Source organism: Orycteropus afer, unplaced genomic scaffold (assembly GCF_000298275.1).
Source record: "Orycteropus afer afer isolate SDZICR_OR568_19922 unplaced genomic scaffold, OryAfe1.0 scaffold00542, whole genome shotgun sequence".
NCBI classification, from domain to species: domain Eukaryota; kingdom Metazoa; phylum Chordata; class Mammalia; order Tubulidentata; family Orycteropodidae; genus Orycteropus; species Orycteropus afer.
Window position 1 is genome coordinate 1,205,690 of NW_006922129.1, and position 1,093 is coordinate 1,206,782.

General features: G+C 43.4%; 1 protein-coding gene across 1 annotated transcript in view; it reads right to left on the minus strand.

Annotated features, from left to right (window-relative positions):
- Positions 1–1,093, minus strand: part of ZCWPW1 (zinc finger CW-type and PWWP domain containing 1) — an 11,983-nt gene that overhangs the window by 3,465 nt on the left and 7,425 nt on the right. Inside the window, exon 7 of the mRNA XM_042782967.1 lies at positions 588–671. Within this exon, the coding sequence (XP_042638901.1) occupies positions 588–671 (84 nt within the window). The remainder of the gene's footprint in view (positions 1–587; positions 672–1,093) is intronic.

Sequence of the window (1,093 nt, forward strand, 5' to 3'; positions counted from 1 at the left end):
TCAATAGGGAGCTCTGGTGGCATAGTGCCTAAGGCATTTGACTGCTAACCAGAAGGCTGGCAGTTCAAACCCACCAGCCACTCCTCAGAAGGAAGGTTGGACAATCTCCTTCTATAGAGATACCGCCTCGGAAACCCAAGGAGGGGTCACTATGAGTCAAATCAACTTGACTCGACGGTAGTGAGTTTGGTTTGGTTTGAAATATGTGGGAAGAAGAAATTCAGTTTGTCATTCTCCACCCCACCCCACTTCTAAAGGCAGAGTTTGAGGGTAATAACTGACTCTACATAAAACAAAGATTAGGCCTTAAGTATCCAAGACTAAGCTGAACATGGAAGTACGATGTCCCCTACCACAAACTGACTCTGTCTGGGCTGACAGAGGTTCTCACTTGTCCAAGGGCAGGGAAAGGAATACATGATTTAAGGAGTCAAGGGAATCTGGCCTGGGAAGAAAACAGTAGTTATAAGACTAAAATTGTGTGATGGGGAAGGACTACCTCATTTTCAGCACTGTGGCATGTACAGTTTGCTTTGTGCCCCAAGTCCCAAAGAGGAAAGGATATGTAGGTCTCAACACTGTCCCACCTGAATGTTGACCTGTTCTGCCTCTTGAGCCATCTTTAGGGCTGCCTCCAGTTTCTGGATGCAGTCCTTGTTCTTGTACTTTTTCTGAAATGGAAGATTAGAATCAATAATAGATATTGGAGAAGTGACCCCAACATACTACTACCCACTGCACATTTTCTTTAACTACATTTATTTCCAGTTCCTGGTAACATTATGATGATCCTATTATTAATCTTCTGGGATCAGAAACATCCTCTCCTCCATGCAACACCTCTACCAATTCCTAGCAATATTGTCAACAAATATTTTGGTGTCTTCTTCAAAACGAATCCCGTGGAAATTTGAAAAGAAAAGATTAAAGAAGTTTAAGTGATTCCACTTTTAAGCTTCTCACAAGTTTCTTTAGCTCCAGCTGCCTGATATGCTTACTGCCTGGGCTGCTAGGCCTCTGTACATTCGTAACCCAAACTGACTGGGAAGATACCACTGGATAGCTAATGTGATGGTTCTCAACAAGGGCTCCC